The sequence below is a fragment of the Ursus arctos genome, unplaced genomic scaffold (genome assembly GCF_023065955.2).
Source record: "Ursus arctos isolate Adak ecotype North America unplaced genomic scaffold, UrsArc2.0 scaffold_10, whole genome shotgun sequence".
NCBI lineage: Eukaryota > Metazoa > Chordata > Mammalia > Carnivora > Ursidae > Ursus > Ursus arctos.
Window position 1 is genome coordinate 70,924,992 of NW_026622764.1, and position 24,587 is coordinate 70,949,578.

The 24,587-nt window shown below is 40.1% G+C and overlaps 1 protein-coding gene across 4 annotated transcripts in view; it reads left to right on the forward strand.

Annotated features, from left to right (window-relative positions):
• The window catches only part of LNX2 (ligand of numb-protein X 2), a 79,118-nt gene that overhangs the window by 51,826 nt on the left and 2,705 nt on the right, over positions 1-24,587 (forward strand). For 2 of the 4 annotated variants that reach the window (XM_026493048.4, XM_044381717.3), the window contains exons 3-9: positions 2,841-3,088; positions 4,002-4,201; positions 9,242-9,610; positions 12,680-12,820; positions 16,286-16,463; positions 19,514-19,745; positions 22,830-22,988. In XM_026493048.4, coding sequence (XP_026348833.2) covers positions 2,841-3,088; positions 4,002-4,201; positions 9,242-9,610; positions 12,680-12,820; positions 16,286-16,463; positions 19,514-19,745; positions 22,830-22,988 — 1,527 coding nt within the window. The remainder of the gene's footprint in view (positions 1-2,840; positions 3,089-4,001; positions 4,202-9,241; positions 9,611-12,679; positions 12,821-16,285; positions 16,464-19,513; positions 19,746-22,829; positions 22,989-24,587) is intronic. The other 2 variants (XM_044381718.3, XM_057309529.1) reach the window with 1 other exon arrangement.

Genomic DNA, 24,587 nt, shown 5'->3' on the forward strand with positions numbered 1-24,587 from the left:
CCCCCTTTCAAGGCTGGAAATGCGCGGCTTTCAGGGTCTTGTTGGCAGCAGTGTGGTTTCGATTCCCGCCCACAACCAGACACCAGCCCTCCAGTGATTACCAGCCATCCTAGTTCTATTCATTGTTAATATTTTCTGTACTAGCCTCCTGCTACATTGACCTACCTGCTTGAATAATCCCAGGTCACACCCCCGATGCCAGTTGTGGTTTGTGGTGTTATTGTTAAATATTCCATTTAAAAAGATGCATCGGTTTTGTTGTTTGTGATTTTTGTTTGTTTTTTAATTTTCACTAAGGACTATCTCATTCTAATATTCTCTGATTATGCTTCTGAGAAGAAGCACTTTATGGAACAAATTCACTTTGGCCTAGAAAAAGAACACTGTAAGAATGAATTTAGCAAAAGGGGCACCTGGGTGGCACAGTTGGTTAAGTTTCCAGCTTTTGGTTTTGGCTCAGGTCATGATCTCAGGGTCCTGGATTCAAGCCCCGCATCGGGCTCTATGCTCAGCACAGAAGTCTACAGAAGTTTCTCTCTCCTCTCTCTCTGCCTCTTCCCCCTTCTCTCTCTCTCAAATAAATAAATCTTTAAGAAAAAAAAAATGAATTTAGCATCACATAGTGGAAAGAGCAGATGTCTTTGGCATCAGATCTGAGTTTATTTGGATTTTGACTCTGCAACTTCATAGCTGTATGATGTTGCCCTATTTAAGTGTCAAGTTTCCCATCTGTAAAATAGGGATAACAGAGTTGTGAGGATTCAGTGAAATACGGTATATAGAGGTCTCTTCACAGTGACGGGCACAGATGAGACTCTCAACAAATGATTCTTCCTTTCTCTTTCAGTTCCAAGTATTCACAGACTGGAGGAACGATGGCTTTGAGCTGTCTGTGGTCATGAGCTCTTCTCCAAGCCTGCTCTGATTTACTCGTTCACCTACCATAAAATTCACCTGTTTTTAAGATGTACAAGTTGGTGGTGTTGAGTATAGTCACTGAAGTGTGCAGCCATCGTCACAATCTAATTTTTAGAACATTTTCAAAGAGAAAGCCCGTACCCATTAGCAGCCATTCCCTAGATGCCCCGGTTTTGAATGGTCTCTCCTAATCCTCATTTCCCTCAAGCCCAATAAGTTTTTGGGTGCAGTTTTTATAGAAGGCATATACGGTGTGAACAGAAATGCTTGTACTATAGTCTGGGCTTCTGCCCTCATCACCAAAAGTGTTCTCTCTAAGGTTACCATGACCTTTTAACCACCAAATCAAAGTAATGCTTTTTAGTCCTTGTCTTATTGGCGTCTTTTGTGGCATTTGCACTACATGCCACTTTTTTTTTGTTGACAGTCTTGCCTCCCATGTTTAGTTTGAAGTCTCTCTCATGGTGTCCTCCTGGCGAGTTGTTCTGTCTCTGTCTGTGCAGCTGGCCTGTTTAAAGGTGGGTGTTGCGCAGCCCTCTCTAACTTTCCTCAAGTGCCCGGTGAGCGCGTTCTTTCTTATTTCTACGTAACGTCATGTTAAATACCTCTATTTAGTCCCTCTTAGCAATTTGCCGTCCCACTGGGATGTAAATATACCTGTTTCTTTTCCTCTCTCTAGCAACTTCAGGTTTCCTTTTTAAAATTTATTCTTGCATAAGGTAAGAGGAGCTTTATGGTTACTTAGCTTGTAGGATTTTGTAGTTGTTAGCTAGGCTCTGTCCCAGCTTGGACACATTCTGCTGTGTTTCCTCCCGCTTCCCGTTCCTAGTCCATTTTCCCATGGAAGACTAGCTGTTACTCATGTGAAATCCAGTGTGTGATATGCGTTTGGGGAATTGAATCTTTACCTATATTTTTAGTCTCAAATATTTTTTATCATCCAGTTTTTGTCACCTTTTTTTTTATTGAATGGAATATTTAAAAAATACATTTCTCGTTTAATCTGCTTACTTGACAAAAATCATTTTTCTCAGTGATACAGTTTTCCAAGACACTCGTCAGGCCCTTGCAGGAACATTTCTTGGAGTGCTGCCCAACGATGCAGAAGGGAAGTCAGTCGTCCCCTTTCTTAACAAGGTGATGAGAAAGTAGGGAATGAGAAAAAGCTGAACAAAGAAATTCCGTAATGATCTTTTTCAAGAACTTGAAGCCCACAACTTATCTTTAGTTTGTGAGGGGAAATATATTACTTCTACAGTTAAGGGACAGCTTTCAGTTTTCATTGAATTTAATCCTATACCTAATTTTTAATGAAATTTTAGATTTTTAAAAATACTGTCATTGAGTGAAGTCTGCAGCTCTAGACGCAAGACCACCACCCACGGTACGCAACCTCTTGGGCCTTTGCAAGTGGCAGAGCTTCAGATGTGTTGCTACCCACTCATAAATGAATGTGTGTCCTTGGCTGTGAGAGCAGAAGGGCACAGTGTCACTCAAGGCCCAGGTTGGGGTGCAAGAGTAGGTTGTAGAAGAGGACTGCTGTTTCCACTCTTGTGGTGAAGCCGCTTCACCTGTGAAAAAGGGTTATGTAATCAGAATATCAGAACAATGCTTGCAGTGTAGCGTCAACTGTGCTGGTACGTTTCTGGTCCTGGTATATATCCCAATACAGTTTTTTACTTAAGTGTTCTTTGAGATACACACGAAGCCACTGTTTGTGCCAGCACCTTGTTTTAAATTTGCTATGCAATGAGGTAAGAACTTAGTTTGAGCAGAGGTTAAAATCAGAATTACGTACTACTTGTGGATTACCTCTAAGTGAGTTTTGCATTGAAGCCATGGCTAGTCTGTTGTTGTGGCACAAGCTGTTAATCATCTTTCCTTTCAAATCATCTGGGAACCACCTGATGCTCTCTTTCTAGATGTCCTGGAGCTTCTCATCGGAGACTTGCCCTAGAGAGGAGGAAAACTGGTAAAACTCAGACAGAGATTGAGAATGAAAATGGAACCACTATGATAGATGTTCCAGGCACTTTATCACCCGAAATGGACTGTCCAGGGACAGGCACAGCGCCTGCCGAGCGCAGTTTGACATCAGCGTCTCTTCCCACGTGGACTGAGGAGCCTGGCCTGGACAATCCCGCCTTCGAGGAGAGCGCAGCCACTGACAGTATGTGCCCCTCACCTTCCTACCTTCCTTTGCTGTTCATTTCTGTTTTCAAATCGGACATTTCCTTTCTTCCCACTACTCCCTATTCCTTTCCAGACACGCATCTTTTTTTCCTCTTTAAAAAATAATTTTATTGAGATAGATTTCACATACCACATATGCACCCTCTAAGTGTACAATTCTAACAGTTTGCAGTTTAGAAACAGAAGGTGAGTCTTACCCCGAGGCTGCTTATCCTTCCCCCTGCCCCTCTTCTAACGTAGTCCACCAGGTCTCTGGTCATTAACAGCCTGCTTGTTTGTTGTGAAGCTTGTTGCTTCTTGACTAAGAAATCCACAACGTCGAGAACAACAAAAATAACACCTCCGCTTAAGTGCTTATTCTGTGTCAGGCACCGTGCCAAGCACTTTACCTATATTAACTGACGCAGTGCTTGTACCAGTACTAGGGTTTTAAACAGCGAGGAAACTGAGTCTTGAGAGATTAGAGCTTTAACGTGGTTACTTTGTCATCCACTACGGTGACTGTATACCACAGAGATCATCTTTTTTTTTTTTTTTTTTTCTATGTACTGCCTTTAATTGTTTACAGTTGTTTCATGGGTCAAACTTTCTCTCATCAGTTAGGACAAGATGGCATTTCTTTATCAGATCACGGTGTCTTCCCTAGAGATCTGATACATGGTAGTTATTTACTGATCACTTTTTGAAGAGGAAGTGTTCTGGTAATCTTAACCTATAGATGTTTTTGTCATTCTGTTTTTCTAATCCAGTGGTATTGCTTTGTTATTAATCATCTGTTAACGTACGGTGATCACTAATGGTAGATTATAACTTACTTACCTGAAGATAATCAAAATATAAAACGTTTTTCTTTCCATCTATTTTTCTCTCTCTCGTTTTTAACTTGGCAGCTACGCAACAGCCAGTTAGTTTACCGGAAGGCAAAATTACCACGATTGAAATTCACCGGTCTAATCCTTATATTCAGTTAGGAATTAGCATTGTGGGCGGCAATGAAACGCCACTGATTAACATTGTTATCCAGGAAGTCTATCGGGATGGCATAATCGCCAGAGACGGAAGACTCCTTGCTGGAGACCAGATTCTTCAGGTATCAATTCTAAATTATTCTGTTAACTTGCATCTTTTTTGCTCTATTCATAAATTTAAAGCAGGAAATTGTGGTACTGTGGAACCTGAATTATAAAAAGGTAAGTTTTACAGTTTTTTATATGCAAAACAGATCAGAATTTACCTGTAATTTCTCCTATTTCCCCAAACATATGGAATCTATTTTTTTTTTCTCCCTTTCTTAAATTCTATTCCACGTGTGACTCGGTGCTTGGCTCTTTGGCCCAGCTGGATTCTTCCTGGCGTGGACTCCATGGTTGGCTATTTTTTGGGGCCACCTTCACTGTTGAAATTCTCATTTCCTGTTGGCTCTTCCCCTCATCCAGTGTACCATCCATCAGTTACCTTCACTGTCTAATTTATCCTTCTCTACACTGATTACTATGATCTAGAAAAGGAAGATCATGTAGCACAAGTTATTTAAAACTTATACCATTGAACTTAAGATAGAATTCAGAAATCATGGCCACCTCTTGTTGGCTTTTGAGTTTGCTCTCCACAAACAACCTGACTCTGCACTAACCCTTGATGCTACCCTCTCCCTCTTCTCTTTAAGGAGAGATAGCTGCTTCAACAAAAGAGCTAGCTTAGGACAGGATGCTGTTATGTAAGAGGGCTTGTTGACACTGAGGGCGTGGGGATGGCCAGAGTTCTACCGTATAGGGCTAGAGTTTATGTGAAAATTGGCCTGGAAATATGACCCATAGAAGTGTAAGGGATATTTGAAGATAAAAGAATAGATATTTAGGAGAGAAGAAATAGTCATTAATGAGAAAAGATGTCTTCTAGGAACCCAAGCTCAAGGACTCTTGCCTCCCCGATTTCACTGTTCAGTCCTTCCCCACGGTCTGTTGGTATTCACCTCTTCCATTTTCCCTGCCACCTCTGAGGTCTGTGCCCTCACTGCTTCACGTCTAACCCAGTAGAATCAACACCCCTACCGTGCCCCTCTCTGCTCTGAAATCTGGCGCGACCATTGCCAGGTTAATACACTGTGATTCTGGTTTCCTTGGGAAGACTTGACCAGAGGATCAAGTCCAGGCTGATTAATCTCATAGTCAGGGTCCTCTGTGAGCTCTTACACAACCTCAGCCTTAACCCTTGCTTTTTCTTTCAGGCGTAGCCGTTTGTGTATTACTGAAACATCACAGGCATTGTGCTAGGAGCTAAGGATACAATTAAGAGCAAAAAGCAGCCCCTGCACTCATGAAATTCATAATCTATTGGAAAAGCCAGACATACCCTCCAAACAGCTCATTCCCACATTTCAGCCTGTCCCCATTGTGCTACAGCTTACCCACCTTCATCCTGAAAGTCCTGCCCTGCTATTTTCACCCGTTCAGACCTCTCCTCACTTTAAGTGCTGACAGCATTCCTTGCTTTTCTCTTCACCGCTTCACACAGAATCACAGAGAATTATTCAAATGCACTGTCTTTCTGTGGTGATTGCAGCCACCTTAATGGTACATATTACGGTACAGGTCTCTCACAGTGCTGTGCCTGGAGTCAGTGCCCAGGACATACTTGCTGAATCAATAAAAGACTGGATTTGGATATAGTATCGTTTGGGAATAGCTGTCTCCTTCATTAAAACAAAACTTAGAAGCTCTAGGATTTTTCGTTCTTCAAAAGAAATGTCCAGACGGGGAAGACAGACAAACTAGGCTCCCAGAGCAGCAAGGATTGACCTTTCCATTGGGGGCTCCTGGCTTTGGTTTCCACTCCCATCTGTATTCTGCCTCTTGCAGTATATTATTTCCACTTCAACACTCAGGCCCAAAACCCCTCCTTCACTGCACTTAGCCTGGCTGACACAGACTGAACTTCCAGTGTTTTGTTCTTTACTAAATCCTGAGAGGAAACAGGAGAATACAGGAAGCATAACTAATCCAGCTTATATAAAATCCAGTTTCTGATCCTACCATAGCTAGCTATTTACTGCATTACTGTATTTGCTGTCGTTTTATGATATTAGTACTCTGGTTGCGTGAGGTTGGCACAGCTCCCTGGACACTTACCCCGTATTCTTCACACAGCAGCTCCTAATCTGAGTCTCTGTGGAGGAACTCTCGTAGCTGGTTTCCCAAGTATAGCGCCCCTCACATTCTGACACCTTGGTGGCCCAGACCAAAAGAGCCAGATTTCCCTTTTCTGCAGCTTACATAGTGTTCTTTTTTCCTCCACTTCTGGCCTTTCTGGGTATAATTGAATATACGTTTATTTTTATGTTTTGTTCTTTGCTACCAGCAGTGTGCCAGCATGGGATATTAACATTTTTACACATTTCTTATTCTTTCCTAAATTTTAAAGGTAAAAACAAATGCTTTGTTCTTATTTGCATTTCTTTGAGTAAAATTGAGATTAGATAGTTTTCGGGTTTTGTTTGCTAATATATTTCGTCTCTAGGCTTTTTTACTGGTCTGCTTTGGAGAGTTGTTTAATAACATAACCGAATCCGTATACCTCAAATAAAAACCTAATTATCTGAAATTATTGGCTGAAATTTGAAGAATTAACTCAAAGCTATAAATCTGTGTTGTAGAAATTCCAGTGCGTTATTATTGTTTATGGAGGCATACATATTAATAACTCTAATAATGGCAATCTTAAATCCAGTTTAGTGATTTCAAATTGAGAAGAAAACTGTGAGCACACAGCCTGATCAGTGAATTCACAAGGGTCTCTCCTGTTGCGGGCCTGACTTCTCAGTGGCCTTTAGCTGGTGTACTGGAGCCAGGAAGTAAAGCCACACCACTTGCCCAAATATGGAGAAGTATTTATGGTCATTCAAAAGGAAACACTTGGGCAGAAGGCTACTTGGTACTTTTTACTACCCGGTTATCTTCCACTTTGTATAAGCTGCATAAATAATACCGTGAGCCAATTTGAAATTACTTAGAGTCATTAAGATGGTGTTTTACAGACCAAAGAGCTAGCCAGCCTGTGCTTTTAGTTTAGCAAACTGGATGCAGTCACAGTGAGTGGCTCTGGTTTTCCCACACTAATACATGTATATATATGTTATACACTAATACAAGTATATATATGTTATACATACACACACGTTATTCTATTAAATAACCTCTTTGAAATGGAGAACCATAGTCCCTCAGGGCCTTTTGCTGTGCAGCATTTTGAGCAGTTTGAAGAATAAAATACTGTAAGAGATTACATCAATATCACTATTAAAAATATAAATTTTAGGGGCACCTGGGTGGCACAGCGGTTGGGCGTCTGCCTTCGGCTCGGAGCGTGATCCCGGCGATCTGGGATCGAGCCCTGCATCAGGCTCTTCTGCTGTGAGCCTGCTTCTTCCTCTCCCACTCCCCCTGCTTGTGTTCCCTCTCTTGCTGGCTGTCTCTATCTCTGTCAAATAAATAAAATCTTAAAAAATATATATATATAAATTTTAGAACATTATTAAAAGTAGGTATTTTCAGTGTGATCTGAGTCGTCAGTGATTTATTCACTTTTGGTTTTGGAGGAAAATAATTGCAGTCATGCGTTGACTGCATTGGTACAAAATATATTTAGCTAAAGATGTGGTAGAGTTTATTATGTTGGTGCTATTTTTACAAAATCTAGAACCAGTATTTTATTTGGCCTCTGCTTTCTCTGAGTCTCACTGGCAACCACACATTCGTGAAGGGAAAATCTTCTCATTGTAGGAGATTCCACAACCCACATCACAAAGATGATAGGAGGCTATGTGCTTGCACGTGGCTATTGCTGGATTCCAGCCAGACGGTTGTAAAGTCATTTGTGATAGATCGGAGTTTAAGATGGAAAAATAAAAACCTAGAGATAAGTGGCGTTTTAGCTGAATAACCAGAAATTATGAGTTTTGACTAACAAATCGACGTCAGGCTGGTTTTTAAAAAGCTGCCTTGAAGTTCTACTCTTGACCCTATGTTATTCAACTTTTTAGTCAAGGATTTGGATGGTGACCAAATGCGTAGATGTTGCTACCTGGGAGAATAGCAAATCTGTGTGTGATATCTATGATATTGGAAGCCTGAATTTTAAACGATGTCAACAGGCCCAAATCAACAAAATTCAAGTTAGCAGTGCTCAAAACTCAACCATAGATGAATAGGAAGGGGGAAGGCCTTGCTTAGCATAGAGTCATGTGAAAAAGATGGAAGGATTTGGGTGATGACAAGCACCTGACCCAGAGCCTGCCACATAACCGATGCCCAGAGAATGTTGATTTCTCCCTCGCTGTTTCAGACAGATGAAGAGAGGAATTCTAATTGTGATAAATACTAATAATTTTGCCAACCTCTTTCTCTGACTAGGTGAATAATTGAAGCTGAGTGTATTTTCTCAGTGCTGTTACATGTCCAAGGATCAGTCACTGTACCCGTTTCAGGGCTATAAGGTTTAGTAAATAAATGTTCTGTGAGTACTGAGTTCTGCTTATTGTATTAGATAGATATTACATTTGAGTGCTGAACACTTAGAGTGAAATGGTAATTACCTGTTTTTCCTTGAAGTAAAAATCTGAGGTCAGGTTAAGTACCTGGAATGTGTCTCTTTCCTTAAAATAAAACTCGGTGTATTTATTCTAGCGTAAGTATCTTTCATTTGGAAAAGCCACTTCAATCCAGTAAAGCTTCAGTTTCTGTTCCACTAGAACTAGTATTTCATTAGCCCTTGCCATATGCTGCTGGTGTCCGTGCATTCTCCTCCGGGTCCCGAGACGCGGGGAGCAAACCCGTCTCACTGCTGAGGGGACACACTTACACATGCTGCCAGCACGTGGCAGAACCGAGGACTCTGATTCAGCACTATCACTGATGCCTGCGATCCCGACTGCTGTTCTCGACTTCATGCTCATCATTGTGAGTGAAGCTTAGGAACTGTATATTTTAAAACGTCTTTAGGGTGCTTTTCTTTATAAATAACGACTGTGTTTCATTTTCCAAAGTTAGTTTCTTTTGGAAATGGTATATAAACGTTCTTACAAGTTGAGAAGATAAAAGATTGTCACACTTGGGTCATACTTCTTTTCTTCCAGGTCAACAACTGTAACATCAGCAACGTGTCTCACAACTATGCCCGAGCCGCCCTCTCCCAGCCCTGCACCACGCTGCAGCTCACCGTGCTGCGAGAGAGGCGCTTTGGGAACCGAACACACAGCCACTCCGACGGCAGCTCTCCACGGGAAGAGATCTTCCACGTGGTCCTCCACAAACGGGACTCTGCTGAACAGCTCGGCATTAAACTCGTACGAAGGACCGATGAGCCAGGCGTTTTTATTCTTGACTTGTTGGAGGGGGGGCTGGCTGCACAGGACGGAAGACTGAGCAGCAATGACCGAGTACTCGCCATCAATGGACATGACCTGAAGCATGGGACTCCTGAGCTTGCTGCCCAGATCATTCAGGTACATGCCAGGTGTTCATTCCAGAGGCTCAGCCTTTATTACCGTAGGTCGATGTTTGTTTTCATAACATGAGAATCCAGGGGATATTTGATATTTCATGGGGAAATCAAACATGGCTCCCCAAATCCTTCAAAAGGCATTATAGTATAACTTCATTACAGATAGAATCCTTTCTGGAAAACTGTATCCCTGTGAACGTTTAGCCTTGCTCTTTATAGAGTGAAGGTTCTGTTTTCACACGGGTTTCTCATTTGCTCCCGGGGCCCCACCTAGTCCCAGACATAAAAATGGGGGTGGTCCACATTCAGCAGGTGAGAAAAGTGAAGCTTGAAGGAGCTGTGGTTCCAAAGTTGATTTACCTGCTCTCGTAACTCCCCCTCTCTGCTTCAGCTCCATGCAAGTGGGGGAAGATAATTTTTTATTAAGAATAACTCTTAATCTCTATACTACCTTTTTAAAAAAGCAATTCAAAGCATTTCAAACACATCGTTCAGTTGTGTTCCTACAGTATCCCTGTGAAGTAAATAAAGATGGTTATTATTAGAGAAAAAACCCACATTTTCAGTTAGAGCATTAAAATAGATAAAGTAGAAAATCATCCAGATCAGATCGTTTGGTTCCATAACCTGCCACAACATTCAATAATATGGGTATCTCCTACAGTGATAAGGGTGAAACAAAGATGTGTGTTGTTTGTTTTGTTTTAAGTAAGCACAAGAAAAAAGACTCTTACATAAAGGAAACCAGGCATTAACATAATCTAGCATCAGGAATTCAAGTAGGTTGATAGTCACTAAGAAATGTGCATAGTAGACAAAATTGAGTAACAATGAAGATTTAAGCTACTGTGTAAGAAAACCCAAGTTTCAATCCCATTTAACTTGCTCCTTTTCACAAATTTTTGGTTAATTATAACCGTAAGAACACACACACACACCTGGTAGCCATATTTCAGGAGGGAGATTCAGGCATTGATCTCCTATCACAGACTTGAGGTTTAAAAAAATTGGATACGGATACCTTGTAATATATATAATATCAAATATATTGCTCAAGTTGTTTCTTTGTGAAAAAAGTTAAATCTTACTGTTTTGGGTTCTGAAAATAACATGTACTGCATGTCTAAAAAGGAGAGTAATGAGGACAAAATGCAGAAAATAAGGAAGTTAAAATCACAATCTAAGCTCCATAAGATAGCGACATTAATGTTTTGGAGAAAATTGTTACAAACATTTTTCTTATTTACATAGATACATGTGCGCTCATCTTGCAGCTTCTGAGTTTGCAACCCTTCCTTTACGTCAGCAGTATGTTGTGGCCTTCTTACCCTGAAAATAGACTCATTATGATATAGCTATGTAGTACGCATGTTGTACTAAAACTTAATCATACCCCTGTCAACAGGCTTTAGTGTTTTGTTTTCAAGTTTAAGACGTTTTGCTAAACTTCCCTCTGGAAAGATCATAGCAATATATATTCCCAGCAATAGGGCATGCACTTTTTTATGAAATATAGGTATTGTCATTTCAGCATCCTGCAGTTTTAAAAATCTTGACTTTAAATGAATTCTTTTGTTGTGTTTGAAACCCTGAAGTGTTAGATGCGCCATCTTTTTAAAACTAGCTTAAACCCAAGTGTTGGTCCATCATTTAAAGCCTATATGTCAACTTCCATCACACGCCCAGAATTTTGTCTTTAAGAAATCAAGAAAGATCAGGGATTTGTTTCTGTTAATGGGTTTGCATAAGCAGGGGTCTTCCAGTAAAGCTGAATTACTGATTATAGAGTATTTGGTGGTGGTGAGTGTTACGCAGTAAAGCAGACAATTCTGTACATTGAAATGAAATCACAAAGGGGCTTCTCGCCCTTCACATTGTGTGATCTAATAATCTGAAGTGTCAGAATCTGAAATATCAGGATTCTGAACATGCTACTTTGGCATTTACCCGTTAGATCAAGTCCCCAGACTCTGGCCACATGTGAAGGGTTACTCTTTCAGTTATTTTGAAGAATTGTCTGAAACTAGTTTAATGAAATGCTTGAATAAGCGAATGGTTTCTAATAGGGCCTTAAAATTGGTTATCACTCATTTTCCAACTTGAGAACTGAAAATGGAGTGATTTCTTAACATTATTGATTATAATCATGAGGGAGGGTTCTACTTTCCACCACAGCTTCTGGAAAGCAGGCTGTCAAATTTTCCCATAGGAATAATAGTAAACTTGGGAACTTGTGGTCATGACCAAGAATCAGCATCTGATAGATCTGGCCTGCACATTAAAAGCAAAGATAAAATAGCTTTAAAAAATATAATAGATGTGAATCTGCGTTTAAAATATAGATCTTATGTAGCTAATGGACCTCTAAATTCAGGGTGATCATCATAACCTCTAAAATAATTTAATGTAACATTTATGTGAGTGCGCACATATGTGATATATATACACACATTAGTATGCAATGTATATAAATACTAATCTTGTTTTACAGGACCTTTGTTATCATTCTTTTCAGGACTGTTTAAGCTGATATCCTATTTTCGATTCAAACCTGTAGCAAGCAGAAACAAAGCTGTACATAGTTTCATTGATTATCACTCTCAAAGTAGCCACCCCGGAATTTATTTCAGAAGTCACGAAAGATTCTAATCCAGTTTTGAATCAGTTCTCCCTTTTTATCTTCTTTCCTTTGCTGTCTTCCTCTCAGCGCCAAGGCCAATCTTGTAGGGGAAAGAAGTATGAAAAGACAATTGCCCTTCATGAAATCATAGGGAGATAAGAACTCAGGCAGTTTGACTGCTTTGCCTTGGTTATGTTCTTGGTATTTCCAGGGTTAGGGAAGGCCTACCCAAGAGGTCTGTGTGTGGCTGTTTTAACTGCAGTAGTTTTAACATATTAGCTCCTGAAATGAACTCCCTCCCTCCCTCCCCTCCAGCAGGTGCCTGCAGTTACCACTCAGGTGAGGCTTTGGTACAGTGATGATAAGTGCATTGAAAATTACACTCCCTATAATTTTTTAAGTGAGAAGCATCATTAATGACTGGTGGTTATGTATGTGTGTTTTCTCTAGGCTAGTGGAGAGAGGGTGGACTTAACCATTGCTAGACCAGGGAAATCCCAGCCTGGTAACGCTGTCCGAGACGCGGGAGCTCAGAGTAGCAGCCAGCATCATGTGCAGCCGCTGTATCACAACAGACCCAGCTCACATAAGGTGAGGCGTTGTGTTCGCACGTGTTCATTCCTCTACCCTCAAGGGGCATTGTTACAAGCTGGTGAGATTTAAATGAGGGCTGTTACTCTGTTGGAGAAGGTGAACACAGGTTTTGGGATGTGAAGTGTGTGTTTGGCTACCTTGAGAGTCACTGGACAGTCTCGGTTCATCGGCCAGGAGGGGTGGTTTCTTAGTAGGAAGGTCCCTCTGCCAGGTGATCAATGAGAAGTGTTTGATCTTCTAGAAAAACTTCTATTTGTTTGGTCCTGCTTGAAAGCGGGATTTATCTTGGTTTGCTCATTCAAATATAACAGTTGGTTATGTGATTGAAAAAGCATAATGAAGACAATGATCAACAAGTCCATACTTAGCAATTGGGCAGGTTGCCTACAACAGCAGAATACGCTGTATGAATAGTAAGCATAAATCATACATTCTGATAGGTACATGCAAAGCATGGAAAGCAGTTCTTTTTATGTTACAGCTTATAGGACTACTACCCGAAATCATTTTTAATTCCCGTATGTTGAGCTTTTTGCTGCATCTTTAATATTTCACCGCTTTTATAATATATTCTTAGGTCATTTATCTGTGCTGAGAATTTTAATGCTGTCTCACTTTAAATGTAGAAATAAAAAAACAGTGGTATTTTACTGTGTTCTCAGTATTATTTACTTCATTTGGTCTTTCATTTGAACTCAACAGTAGGCCAGAATTTTTAAAACAATGCTGTTTACCAACTGTGTGAAAATTGCACATAGGAAACTTCCTATAGTTTTTAAGTAGACCAATAAATAAGTTTTTATTTAGTGAAGCAATTTAATTTACTTAAGGAGAATGACTTTAGAAGCTCGTATTTAGCTTGACGCGGCTTCTTAATGTAAGTACAATTTGAGAGAGTACCTCTGGAATGTCACAGGTGCCCCAAGAAAGCATCGCACAAATATTTTTGGCCCATTGGGTTTATCTGGTTTTCTGATCTGAAGTATAGACTTGTCATGGTCTTTGGTTTAGCTAATACTTACAAGAAATTATTAACCACAAACTTGTTTTTATTTTTGACCAGAAAACGAAATGTGTGAAGGAAACCGGTAATTTTGCTTTCAGAATGATGGCTATGAAAAGCAGTTATTGTTTCGAAAAGGAATTTCAGTAGTTGTTCATGTAGCTGGTCCTTGCTTTACAAGTTTACATGTATATATATATACACATATTCCTAAAGAATTATAATGTAAGGCAAAAGTTGATAATTGACTCTTTTATATCAATGAAATTCTACAATAATTTGAAATATGGCTGTCGAAGACAACATTATAATCTTAAGACAGTTTTAAAAACTAATCATTTCAGTATTCATATAGAGAACTGTTTATATCATTTTACTTGTTTTGGGCACATATATTTTTCTTTTTACTAATTCTTTTCTTTCATTTTATGTGGCAGTGTTTTAAACAGCAAAGCTGAGTTCTTATTCTAGGTACTCTACAAACCTGATTGGTTGGGACAACCACATGAAATGTACTTCTAAGCATTAATTTAGCAATTTACTGTTAACCTACAGCATTTGTTATGTCAAATTCTGATTTAGAAAAATAAAGGTCTCCTAGGGAAGACAAACACAAATTCACAAAAACAACCTGTTCAGAGGATAATCATTGTTAAAAATTAAAGTGCACATTAGTCTATTAAGCCTCTGCGTAGCTGCTTGGATCAACATTCATATGGTGTCAAGCCCTCGGAAGTTTCCGTCAAGCCTACCAAGGGTAATCTGTGAAGTCTGGCTAAAATGCACACATTTCAGCCATATAGAGGAATAAGACAGCTACCTCTAATTGACGAAATACCTGTCAGCCAAAACTGTTAAATAAATGTACTCACAGCTGAGCTTACCCGGACTGTCTTCGTAATAACGTGGGTCTTCCCCGGTTTTGAAGGGTGCTAACATAGATGTCACGTGATAGGATACCGTAAACTTTAGGTGTTTACAGATATTCTACGAGGTCAAATTCTAGGAGCTCCAGGCTGTTTACTATAAGTAGTTCCCTTAATAAAATGTCAGGAGTATGGTTCCAGGACAGATAAGAGCAAATGCACCTGGAGTTTCAGGGCTTGATTAACAGACACGTACCTGCCAGCTCTGAAGTAGTATCACTAAAGGAAATGGTACAGTTCTGTAAATAGAATTCATGTAGTTCTGTTGTTGATACTGTTAATCGTGTTATTAGTTATCTTGTTATCTACAGTATGCTCTTATAGTTGATAAGCCTTAGGAACCTTTTGAGACATTAGCTTCCATTGTTATGCTTAATGGGATGCATGTAGTAGGTGTGCATGTAATCAGTATACATGTAGCACATCGTGCTATATGAACATACACAAACCATATATGAATACATGTATATATGTGCATACATGCTATATATGTGTGTGTATATATATATGTATATATATATATAATTTTTAACTTTCAAGTTCAAATCCCAGTGTAGTCACGTCTAGCTGTATAATTTGAGGCAAATTACATGACCTTTCTAAAGCTGTTCCCTCATCTGTAAAATGGGGCCAACAATAGGATTTACATTCAGGACGATTGTGAAGATTAAAATGAAATAATGCATATAAAGCCATTCTCTTTACACATAGTAAATCTTCAATAAATGTTTAGTTGCTGTTGCTATTTTAATATTAATATTGCATATGTACACCTTGTTTTTTATTGAGTTCTAATTAAAAAGAAAAGTGATGTTTTAAATTCTCCTTTTCTTCTAGGAATATCTCCATAATAAGTAGCAACAATAAATGTCAGTAAAAATTGCTTTTTCCGAGAACGTAGTTTATTGGGAATTTACTTCTCTTCATTAACTTTTCTTCTTCAAAAATTTAGTAATTTCATATCCTTCTAGCTTTCCATGAAGGTTTTGAAGATCAGTTTGCCCCTGTTTCATGATCGAGCATTCTGATAACCCTCATGAGTAAGAAACAGAAGATAGATCTGTAGCTTTTTTTCTGGCAGTTAATGGAATCCGCACTTTACTTTTGTACTATCCTGTCAGCATTTCTTTCAAAGAATAGAGGAGAGAGATGGAAATAAAATTAATTGACTTGTCTTCAGAATCTTAAAACTCAAATGCATTATTTACGTTCATAGAGTTGATCATATCTTGGAGCCCAAGATAATTATACAAATGATGTGCCTGTTTTATTTTGACTTCCATATGTCAACAGCCCTGAGTTTTTTCCGTTCCATAAATAGTCATATGAAAATACGGCAGTCCAAGGTTTGACATTGTGATCCCCAGTGTTTGGTGTCATGTTTGTACCATGGAGAACTGTGTATTACTTCTATAGTAAATGATTTTAAAAATGACTTTATCATTGCCATGGTACTTTTTCCTTCAGGTTAAGCTGTCTTTACTTCAGCTGTATATTATTTATTATCCAATAAATTTTCCTCTCATGTGTTAGGATCTTACCCAGTGTGTTACATGCCAAGAAAAACACATTACTGTAAAGAAGGAACCACACGAGTCCCTGGGGATGACAGTGGCTGGGGGCAGAGGAAGTAAGAGTGGTGAACTGCCCATCTTTGTGACCAGTGTGCCACCGCATGGCTGCCTTGCACGTGATGGCCGCATCAAGAGAGGTAAGATAGGGTCGTGAACAGTTTCACTATAATATCGTCTCAATCTGCATTCAACTCATGTTTTAAAAAATAACATATCTACAAAATTTTCTTTTTTTTTTTTTTAAGATTTTATTTATTTATTTGACAGAGATAGAGACAGCCAGCGAGAGAGGGAACACAAGCAGGGGGAGTGGGAGAGGAAGAAGCAGGATCACAGCAGAGGAGCCCGATGTGGGGCTCGATCCCACAACACCAGGATCACGCCCTGAGCCGAAGGCAGACGCTTAACCGTTGTGCCACCCAGGCGCCCCTACAAAATTTTCTATTAAACATGACTTTTTTAATCCTTTAAAATGTCCCTTCCATGTATAAGTGTAAAACCTCTCTATAAGGTTAGAAAAACGCCTAATGTAAAGGAAAATTGCTGCAGTTTGATGATGTTTCCATTGTTCTCTAACATTCAGTCAGATCGTTGGATTATTTAATGTTGGAAAAGACTCTCTAAAAAGATTTACCGCTTCTCACAATATGGCAGACTGGTACTCTGAAGGACCGACTAAAATAACAGATGTTGCCTATATAATAAAGTACCTATGTGGGGGGGGGGGTCTCACAGAAGAGGTAGAGTGAAAGACAGTCTTAATAAAAAGGCATGGTGTTAGGGATTAACTCACTCATAATTTCACATTCTCTGCCCCACCCCCCATCAGTACTGTACAGTTTGTAGTGGGAGGGGTGGTAGTAGTAAAAAGAGCATTCTCCATACATGTGGTTTGTTCATATGGGAAAGTGAGTCTTGAAAGTTGTTTTTCTAAGAATGAAGTTGGATCCCTACCTCACATCATATGTAAAAATTAACTTAATAGTGAAGTAAGAGCTAATAAGACTTTAAAGAAAACATAAACATAAATCCTCATGACCTTGGATTAGGTAATTTATTAATTGGTGGTTTTCTTAGATGTGACATGAAGACACAGGCAACACAATAAAGAAAATAGATAAACTGGACTTCATCAAAAATCACAGCACAAATTTTTGTGCTGCCAAGGACACCACCAAGAAAGCAAAAAGATAGTGAAAGTAAAAAGATTACCCATAGAACGGAAGAATATATTCGCAAATCATTACATCTAACAAAGGACTCCTATGTAGAATACATAAAGAACTCTTACAATTCAATAATAAAAAAGACAGATAACCCAGTTTTTAAATGAGCAAAGGATCTGAATAGACATTCCTCTAAAGAAGATATACAAACAGCTAAAAATCACATGAAAAGATGCTCAGTGTCATTAGATATTAGAAAAATGCGCATCAAAACCACTTCATACCCAGTGCGATAAATACAATAAAAAAGACAGTAACAAATATTGGCTAAGATGTGGAGAAATTGAAACTCTCAGACATTGCCAGTGGGAACATAAAACGGTACAGCTGTTTTGGAAAACAGTTTAGTGGTTGGGTCACCACATGACCCAGCAGTTCCATTCCTAGAGATGAAAATGTACATCCCACACAAACACTTGTACGTGAAGGTTCACAGAAATATTTTTCATGATAGTCAAAAAGTAGAAATCATCCAAACGTCCACTACCTGGTGGGTGGATCAACACAGTGTGTGATGTCCATGCAGTCCATGTTGTTGGGCCATAAAAAGGGGTGAAGTATTTAGGAAAAAAAAAAAAAAAAAAGGAATGAAGTATTGGCACAGGCTACTATATGGATGAACCTTGAAAACATTAGCTAAGTGAAAGAAACTAGTCACAAAAGACCATGTTGGTTGCATTTATATGAATGTCCAGAATAGGCAAATCTGCAGAGACATCGAGTAGTTCAAGTTTGCTCTGGGCTGGTGGGGGGGGTGGCGGTGAGGAGGAAAGTGACCACTAATGAGTACAGGGCTCTTGGGGGGAGGGATCCAAAAATAATGTGTGACGGTTACACAACAATGTGTTTGTACTAAAAACCAAAAATTGTATACTTTAGAATGAGTGGAGTGAGTGGTATGTGAATGATACCTTAATAAGGCTGCTATTTTTTTTTAAATGTTATTTGCCCAATTCTGGAATTTAGGGTAATTTTATTTCCTTCTGATTATTTTATTATGTTTTCTAAGTTTTCTACAGTGAGAATGTTTTGCTTTAATAATCTGAAAAATAAGGGGCACCAGGGTGGCAGTCATTAAGCATCTGCCTTAGGCTCAGGTCATGATCCCGGGGTCCTGGGATCAAGCCCTGTGTCGGGCTCCCTGCTCAGTGGGAAGCCTGCTTCTCCCTCTTCCACTCCCCCGTCTTGTGTTCCCTCTCTTGGTGTCTCTCTGTCAAATAAATAAATAAAATCTGGGGAAAAAAACCTGAAAAATAAATGATGAATTGGGAGAAAAGGACTTTCCATAGACTTTCTTACAGGTACCTACAGAACTAATCTTTTCCCTCCTAACCTTTTGTATAATCCTCGTTGCCCTTTTTTTTTATTATATTACTTGGCGGGGCAATAAACACTTTTTTTTCTTCCTCAGGCAAGAGAAGATACTCAAATCACAAGTTTCATTTCTTTGTGTAGGCCCAAGGATTTCTTCTTTTTAAGTATTCTGATATGTTCATGCTGAGCAAACTATGTAAGGCTATCTTTATAAAACTGTGTAACTTTATAAAACAGGATATATTAAAAATTCATTTCTAAGAGCAAAGGATAAGATAATCTTTGAATAAGAAAGAACTGTAGAAATCACTGAAGCCCAAAGAAGAGAAATGAACGTGCCCAGGGCTTACACATAGCAAAACTAGGTCTAATGATTTGGACTTCCAGTCGAATCACAGTGCCTCAAGCCATACTTTGTCCTATATATGATGAAATTATCTTGAAGTTTTGAGTTGTTTTGGAATGTTTTCCATGAATTGGATTTTTCCTTGGTATCCTAAGAATGACAGAGAAGTAAAAAATGGTCGTTTACCTTACGTGAGTTATCGGAACTAACCTTTGTTGATTAATTTACCAATAACAGGATGTACAGGGAAGGTAATGACTTGGTAGCTCATCTCATTTTTCTTGTTTCTTCTTGTGGACAGGTGATATATTGCTGAATATCAATGGCATTGATTTGACCAATTTAAGTCACAGTGAGGCCGTTGCTATGCTGAAAGCCAGTGCTGCGTCCCCCGCTGTTGTCCTGAAAGCACTTGAGGTCCAGATTGTGGAGGAGGCAGCCCAGGCCACCGAAGAGCAGCCAGACACCTTCAGCGAGAATGAGTATGACGCCAGCTGGTCCCCGTCATGGGTCATGTGGCTTGGGCTTCCAAGGTACTGACAGCATTTCAGTGGTTTCATGGAATAACCATGGTAACAACCTTTCTCATACACAGTAAATTCACCCATCCGGGGCGGGGAAGGTCCTAATCAGGTAAAAGTGGCAACAGCATATCAAGTTACAAAAGAGAATGGTATTTTTTCTTGGGTTATTGTATTTTAAAAGGTAAATGTAAGGGGCGCCTAGGCGGCTCAGTTGGTTAAGCATCCAAATCTGGATCTCAGCTCAGGTCTTGATCTCAGGGTTGAGTTTTTTAAAAATCTTTTTTTAATTTTCAAAAAATTAAAACATTTTTAAAAAATAAATAAAAGGTAAATTTAATGAGAGCTTTAGTTTTTAATAAAAAGACTTACTGTATCGGTTTGTAAAAATGAGTAAAGCCGTCTGTTACTATTAACAAGGCTCTCAAGTGGACGAGCTGTGAGATTTGGATGTTCACGCTCTTGCTTTAGAGAAGCTGCCGTTTACCATCATGCGTTCTGATACATGCTTAGACTTCTTGTGCAATTTTCACCAGAAAAACCAGGTCAAAGTGTGGGGTCTTTCCCTATTCCCGAAGCTTTTCTAAAACCCCTTTCTTAATCCTTTAAACTCTCCCAGACAAGGCAGTTAGATGTAAAACTCAGTTTTTATTGGCCAAGAGAGAGTCTTCGGGCCAAACCATTGGTGTTCAATAGTAGGTGCTCCTCACCACTGCAGTGAGAAGTTCGCTGCTTCAGAATTGTCACCAGCCAAGACAGTCTGCACTTGGTCATTGTCTGGTCACGACAGTGTTTGCAACCCCCTGATGCTGGTTGTATAATTTGGTATTGAGATAGGAAGGATGTGTATTACTGTCTTTGTTTCCAGAACACTTTGGATTCCTAATGTGTAGAGGAATCCTAAAACTGAACTATAATGAAAGATTTGGACTTGGAGCCAAGTATGAAAATGACTGATTTTTTGAAATAAAAATAAACAGTAAGAGGGCACCTGGGTGGCTCAGTCGGTTAAGCATCTGCCTTCGGCTCAGGTCATGATTCTGGGGTCCTGGGATCGAGTCCCACATCAGGCTCCCTACTCAGCAGGGAGTCTGCTTCTCCCTCTACCCCTCCCTTCTGCTCATAATCTCTCTCTCTCTCTAATAAATAAATAAATAAAATCTTAAAAAAAAAAAAGAATGCCAGTTTCTGAGCCATCTAGCTTCATTTGGATATAATTTGTAATAACTAGCATTTGTATAGTGCTGTATGATTTATTTAAAAAAATAATTTCACATAAAGCGTAGCAGAGAAAGCAAGGATGAATGGAATTCATTTGTCAGTCACCTAACTTACTGACTTGTCCTCTTGGTTCAAAAAGACTAAAAAGGCCTAAAACTATAAAGAATTCATGTCTCGGGGACCTGTAGGGATAGATTCAAATGGTTGCTATGAAACTGCAGACGCGCTACCTAATGGTGAGGTGTCTGCCATCAGAGGGAACTCATTTATCTTGTTAAATGCTCAGCCCAATACACTGACCTGTCACTTGAAACCTAGCATGTCAGGAAGGCCCCTCCCACACTAGTGGGTGAGAAGTGGTCTCCCCGCTGTGCAGTGGCCCAGCGGATGGGCACCGGTGCCGGTGGCCGGGCAGACACAGGCACTCTGCTGCGCTGCTGCTCCTTCTAGTTCTCGGTAGCTGATTTCCAGCCTAGCTTTGCGCTCAGCACTTTACCTCTTGTGTTCAGAGCATTTTCAGGTGTACCAGGAAGGAATAATGAATGTTTCAGATGGAAAATACACGGGATAATAAAATCTATTTTGGGGGTTCCTCTTATCGAAAGAGTATCCGTCAATCAAAGGTCACTGATCTGTGGAATCTGGGAGGTCTTCTGTTGTGTGCACAGCTGTAGCCACAACCACGTGTCAGAAGGGCCGCTACTCTGTGGGTACAGGAGACTCCGTCAGGCAGGTTTCACATCACCCGGGGTAGCGGCTCTGCTCTTTCTGAAAAGGGAGGTTCTTCTCTTTGACTAAGAGTGTACCAGACAGCGGCACACCGTACGAAACAGTTATTTGTTTTGTGTTGGGTTGTTTTTGATTGTTTTTTGCAGAAGACTCAGAATAATGAAAATGACCTACATCTTCTCTAAAATACCAGGCTAATGCCTGGGACCCTGCTCTATGCCAGAAGCCTTTTTAAAAGCCCATTCGTCTTGGTGAGCTAAGAAAACTGGACCAGATTAAAAGTTGTAGCATTTTGTATATCGCTTACAGAACTGGCTTTATTAAGATATCTTTTTCATAGATTAAAAACAGGAAACCTTGCCTTAGATGACTTTAGATCCAATTTCATCTAAAAATGGAAGATACTTCTTTCTTATAAAGAGAGATTTTTTTCTATATCATTTAGGTGGGTTTTTTTTCTATTTTTAAGTTGTTATTCATCGAGTTCTGACGTATCACATCCTCCAAGCTGACAGTGGCATTTTAACAGAAGCATCTCAGTGTCCCTGACCAAAAAAAAAGAGGGTGGGGAGAAATGATTTTCGTTAATGTTTTCTAGACTGAGTTCTCTATTTTGTCAGAGTCTCCCTTAAAATGAGTGCATTTTAAGTGAAGGAGGAAAGAACAATAACTCCTCACATAGATTAAAAAGAGAGAAAGTTTTCGACCTTTCTTTCATTTGAGTGCTGAGATTAGCAGGACTAGATCACTTCTGTACCACCTTTTTGTAGATACAAGACTCTGTAGATACAGACAGGTATCCGAACTGAGGACATTGTTCACAGTGCAGAGAGCAAATATGGACACAGAACCGTTTTATACGAATTTCTGTGGTGTAACTTGTAAGCAGGTGTGTTTCGCTCTGTGTGTGTTTGTGTGTTCACTTGAGAAAAGAAGACGGAAGAACGTTGGAGAAATTCCAGTCTACCTAGGACTGAGTCTGTGCTGGAAAACGGGTTGTCAGAATAATGTGTTCAGAAGGAAATACAGTAGCCTTTGTTGGTTTCGCAGCAGTGATAAGTATAACATGGTATGGAGTTACAGCAAAGGTGAACAGGGTATAAAAACCTCCTAGTAATTTTTTCTTGATCTTTGTGTTTGTTATAGTGCCCTTCATAGCTGCCATGATATAGTTTTACGAAGAAGCTACTTGGGAAGTTGGGGCTTTAGTATTGTTGGTGGATATGAAGAGAACCACACCAATCAGCCTTTCTTCATTAAAACCATCGTCTTGGGGACTCCTGCTTATTATGATGGAAGATTAAAGTGAGTCTTGTGATATCAGATAATGTGATTCATGTTTATTGGGAGGGACAAGGTCTTGACCAGGGGTCAGCTCCAAACCCAGCCTGTCCTTTCTCGTAAATGAAGTTTTCCTGGAGCATGGCTGCATCTGTCTGTTTACACATCCTCTGTGGCTGCCTGTGAGCCTCAGTGGCCGTCTTGAGTCATTGTGACAGAGGCCATGTGGTTCACCAAGACTGAAATATTTGTTTACTAACTGACCCTTTACAGAAACAACGTGCTAGCTAGATCTAGACCAAAGCATCGCTTTGACCGTCCTGACGCTGATAGCTCTGTTTTGTTAATCTAATGACAGGGACCAAACCTGAGTCATCTGATTCGACACATTGTGATATGACAGCCAGCTCTGAGCAGTCGTTCCACACACCCCCCTTAGGTCCAGTCCTGTCATTAGATGACTGCTCTATTTTTCCTCCACAGCACTTATGTCTACCTAACATTATATTTATGCAAGCTCCATGAAGGGGGGGACGTGCTCTGTTGGCATTTATTGTTACATTCCTGGCCGCCATCACAGTGCCTTATGTAAATAGCAAGGTCTCAATAAATATTTGATGAATGAATGTGTGAGAGCTGCCAGGCACAGTGCTAAGTGCTTGGGACTGTATTATTGAATCTTCTTAATACCCCTGTCAGGTAAGCGTTGTCGCTGCTATTCCTGTTGGATACTCGAGATAACTAAGTCTTAGAAAGATTAAGAAATTTGCCCACGGTTGGGGCGCCTGGGTGGCACAGCGGTTAAGCGTCTGCCTTCGGCTCAGGGCGTGATCCCGGCGTTGTGGGATCGAGCCCCGCATCAGGCTCCTCCACTATGAGCCTGCTTCTTCCTCTCCCACTCCCCCTGCTTGTGTTCCCTCTCTCGCTGGCTGTCTCTATCTCTGTCAAATAAATAAATAATAATAAAAAATCTTTAAAAAGAAACTTGCCCGCGGTCAAACAGCTGGAAGTGGTTGACCCTCCAGGGCCTGGGCTGTTAGCCCCTCTGCTGGGCAGGAAGTCCCCAGCCAACCTCATGCAGCCTCTTTTCTTTATCAAAGCCCAGGCCTGGGAGGAGAAAGAGGTGCTGGATCAAGAGGTTCTACAAACTGCGAGGAAATGGATTAGTGTAAGGTCTTAGTGCTTAGTTTTTTGGTGGAAGAGCCAATTCTTAAGCAGTAAATATTGACTTATTAGAGCGCCACACAAAGGGAGAGTGTATACTGTCCACAAAGACAAAGTGCCATCCGAATGGTCTTGTAACACGTTGATCAGGGTCAGTATGCTCCTGGTCAATCTTATACTGACAGAAATGGGTGGAAAAAATCAGTATTTTAGGCAGAAAGAGTAGGGGGGATATGAAGTAACCACTCTCCTAGCTAAGTTACTCAGCCAGTCTGGGTCTCAGGTAATTAGTTTATTAATTTGCATTCCACGTACTTCCAAAAGAACTGAAGTGGCTAACAATAGAATAGCATATCGCTGTTACAAGCTAAAGAGCAAAAACCATAAAGGAGAGGAAGGCCTTCAGATTTGTCATCCATTTGTGCTAACCCTGTCAGAGGACAGCACGCATCAGCAGCT